Raw genomic sequence first — 4,109 nt, 5'->3', positions numbered from 1 at the left:
TTCTCCCCGTGTGTCTGGAATACACATCCACACCATCCCTCAGTTCATCAAGGTCTGTGCAGCAGCTCGGGGGACACAGTGTTGAATTATGATGTGGGAGATCTTTTGTGTGGAGATGTCTGGATGCTGACAGCCCCTTCCCTGGTGGGCCAGCGAAGACTGATGGATATGCTTGAGGCACTTTCCCCTCAAAGATGTGTGTGTGAAACCCTGTGACTGAACGACAAGAGAATAACCATGTGCATCCCTAGGCAGAGCATCCTGCTCTAATCAACCTGGAGATTACCAGAGGCCACCTCATCCTGCAGTGTAACGCTGACAGGTAAGCGTGTGAAGTTTTACCTGGAATACTTTATAGATCTCTCGAAGGAAAAGTTGTTCTCACTCTTTCACAGGTCAGGTCAGAGGAAGGGACTTTGGTTGCTTTTATAGCTATATTCAAACAGGACTTTCATGAATATTCGGCCATACACATTTAAACCAAACAGTGTCCTACAACGATGCTTCCCAATTTGGGGGTCGTGAGCATAGTGAGGGGTCGCACGATTATTATTGGTACAAGAATGAAGAAAAATAATGTTACGTTACTCAATTTCAGATCCCCTTTTTCTCTAATCCCGTCTTCTTTTTTTCTGAAGTACTGGATGGTACTTTGACAGGCCGCTGTCACCTTCAGATTCAGATGAAACAATCTAAGGTAAGAGTAGAAAATCCCTCTTTGCTAAAAAAGCTGCTCATGTGCACATCAAGAGGGGTTACGTGCATTTTGGGATAATCAGATAAAGATTTTTCCTGACAGCTGGTCATAGTCATGTCACTAAAACGCTGTGACCCTTTACAGGAAGGTTAGCAGCTTCATCATTTGGGTTCATTGTGGAACTAAAAAAAAAGTTTACACCCATTATGTGATCAATAAGATCTGTTTGCACATGTTGCCTACAGCTTACTGCATGCAGAGCCTTCCGTACAACACATGGTGGTAGCAGCACTCCACTGGGCCGGCTGGTTACTGTAATATGAATATTAGTTTACATTCTTGTTTAAAGAAACTAATTTTCTTTTCTTATTCAGTGCATTTTTATTTGGCGTTTTAACATATTCAGAAAGTCACATGCTCATGTGTCTGGCGTTATTTCCCATCCTCTCAGCCTCCGCTCAACTTACTCTCTGCTCATTTCTCACAACTCTAAGGATCATAAAAAAGTGTCCTCAGCGACATGAAACTGCAAGTCGAGAGCAACTGCAGAAATCCTGACAACACCTGTCTGCAGCTTCAGGGTCCATAAAGCTGGCTGGAAATGAAGGAGCAGAAGGAAGACCTTCCTCTGGGTGCAGAGCACTTAAGCACAGCAGCAGGTTCACGTTTCAGCGAAGGCCCAGAGGAGCATTTCTATCAATGTCCAATACATGGGAATATGGTTCTCCTTTGTATATGATTGAGATGAAACTGACTTCACCTGGGAAAATGTGTTAGTGCAAAGATGCATACAGGAAAGCACAAATCAATGTCAACATAAAAATAAAATGAGCTTCTTGTAAAAAGTATCAATCTGAAATGGACAAACTCTTTCCAACAGCTCTGCAAACTGATTTGTCTCCAACTTCTTTAACCCAACAGGGACTGAACGTTCACCACTGGAGACAGATATTCTACCACAAGGGGGCGGAGTGCATCCTTGCCTGTAGGGCTCTGCAGAGTAATTAAGAACCAACTCTATGTTTCCTGAGGATTTAACAGGAGCTCTCAAACTTCCTCCCACCGCAGTTCATAGGAGCGCTTCATGGAAAAATATCATCTAGATACTGGGAAATGTGTATTTAAAAATATGCCAAATAAAACTATATTTCCGACTTGAATTATATTTTGACCTCGTTAGGAATAAATAAAACAATGAGCTATTGACAGCATCACATTTGTGTCACAATTAGAATACGCAAATAACTTTATATTTTTTCCAAAAGTAAAAATCTTGTTTCACAATTGCATTAATTTTGTCACGCAGTAACAATTCTGAATGAGGCCTTGTCCACATGCCACCTGTACTCTCAGCCCCCTGGTTGGCCCAACAGCTTCCTACACTGACACAAGTTCAGTTCTGGTTGAAACCGGTTTCAGGTTTCACGCCTTGCTCGGCTGTCAAGGTATGATGCACGTTTCCTTCCGAAGTGCAAGGTAGCCGGTAACGACATCTGTGGGGAGGAGGCGGATGTAGGAGAATTCCTCCGAGGATGTGAAGCGCAGCTTCGTCTGAGGGTCTGTGTAGTTTGCCTGAGGGAAGACGGGAGTGTTCAGTGTAAGCTTTACCCACGACTTAAAAGTAATTGAGTTCATCGTACAATAAAGGATTTCATCAAAGTGATAGCTCACAGGGAGTCCGGAGATGTCAGAGTATTTCTTAGTTGGCTTCAACGAGGGAAGGGCGTCAATGCTGTAGTCTGTGAACTCACCAAGATCTTAAAATTAACTACCGATTAGACATTTTAAAATAAAGTCACTGAGATAGTAACATTTTATTTGAAAATGGTCAACAATTAATTTGGGCTTTGAGTTTAGAATATAGAAATATAGCCTATTTCTGAGTTAAAATGTATAAGTAATAATAACAACAACAATGAAAACTCACAGCTGGGATCAGTGAGCTTCCAGGGTAAAGTCCGCTCCAAAGCCAGGATCTGTTTGAGATTCTTCCAGGTCCGGTTCTTTTTACCTGCTGCTGCTCCACCGATCCCAGAATGCTGCAGAGATTCAGAGAGGAACACATGGGGGGAAATTGAGGGGAAAGCCACAGAGGCAGACCAACGTAAAAGCCAACTGGAAGCAGACATTCACCATAAACGCGGGGTCTTTGAACGGTGGAGGCTTTGCTGTGGACTCTGGGATGGCAGTAGGACCGCAGTCAGCTGGTCCCACTGGCTTCACCTCAGGCACCGACTCCACAGCTGCAATCTGATGAAACAAAGACATCAGACATGCAGTAATCCCATTTGATTTTTAGCTACTTGTTTTACAAGTGTTGTGCATATTAAAGACGGTTTCAGGTTTCTCGCCTTGCTCGGCTGTAGATACGACACAACATGTAAATGTGCACATATGCAGCCGTTATGGACAGCACATGTATGTGAATAACAGGTCGTTCGACATGCTTTGTACACGGTGTACTTGTGATATAGTTTATTAGTGCTTTTTGGCTGCCTTTAGATCCGAATCAATGTGTACATGTTGTCATCAACAACGTTATTTAGAGTAATATTCTTCAGCAATTAGGCCACATTACAGTTGGATGAGCTTCACCGCGCCGACAGACGCGGGGTCACCAGTACCATGTGCATTACCTGCGGCTGTGTTGTGGGTGGAGCGGTCATCTGGCTTTTCTTCTTCTTGCTGCTGCAGCTTCCGGTGACCTGCGGAGCCGTAGCCACCGCCGGACTAGCGGGACGTTTCTTCCCCCGGACTGCGGCCGAGCTGGCGGCTGCTGGCGGAGCCCTGACGGTCACGGGGCTCTGAGATGACATTTGTGTTGAGCAGGGTGGTGAGAATATACGACGGGAATGCAGATTTATCCCAAGATATTTAGCATTAGCCGCCCGACGTCCGCATTGTAAACATCGCTTCAACCGGATATGGAATTATTTCACTTCCTGTCAATTTGAAAATCAAAAAAATGACCATATCATTATTTACAAATATGACTATTCATACATTGAAAATGTGTCCGTGCAGAAAGAAACAATATATTTTAGTGCATGTAGTTAAATGTGAATGCAGTAAAATAAATACAATATTCTTTACCTGGAAGTGTTTGTTGTTTATTATTCAATAACTAAAATTATGTGTTAATAATGTGAGTTACACAATCAATATTGTACTAATATAATACGGAAAAATACTATTTTCGGATGTTTTCTAATTAAATAAAGTCAAACACTCAAGGATTTTAAATAGAATATTAAAAAAATATGCGTATTATTATTTGTATTAATTTATGCAATCAATTAACCAGGAACTGTGCATTTATGCCGATGGGATAAAACCTTTATGGTACACAAACTCACCCAACCCAGCTGGATATATACCTCACTGGCCCACTAACACAACATAGTGTAAATGT

At 42.4% G+C, this 4,109-nt stretch overlaps 1 protein-coding gene across 1 annotated transcript; it reads right to left on the bottom strand.

The window, feature by feature from the left end:
- Nucleotides 1–1,587: 1,587 nt before the first annotated feature.
- On the bottom strand, nt 1,588–3,614 carry ino80c (INO80 complex subunit C). Its single transcript, XM_056445198.1, has 5 exons — nt 3,334–3,614; nt 2,831–2,947; nt 2,625–2,736; nt 2,369–2,436; nt 1,588–2,269 (listed from the first exon to the last, which is right to left on the bottom strand). The coding sequence occupies exons 1-5, from the start codon at nt 3,511–3,513 to the stop codon at nt 2,138–2,140; spliced, it is 609 nt and encodes a 202-aa protein (XP_056301173.1). The 5' UTR covers nt 3,514–3,614; the 3' UTR covers nt 1,588–2,137.
- Between the last annotated feature and the right edge of the window lie 495 nt (nt 3,615–4,109).

This window comes from Pseudoliparis swirei, chromosome 22, assembly GCF_029220125.1.
Source record: "Pseudoliparis swirei isolate HS2019 ecotype Mariana Trench chromosome 22, NWPU_hadal_v1, whole genome shotgun sequence".
NCBI classification, from domain to species: Eukaryota; Metazoa; Chordata; class Actinopteri; order Perciformes; family Liparidae; genus Pseudoliparis; species Pseudoliparis swirei.
Note: the sequence above shows the minus strand (reverse complement) of the source record. Positions and strands in the feature narration are given on the sequence as shown.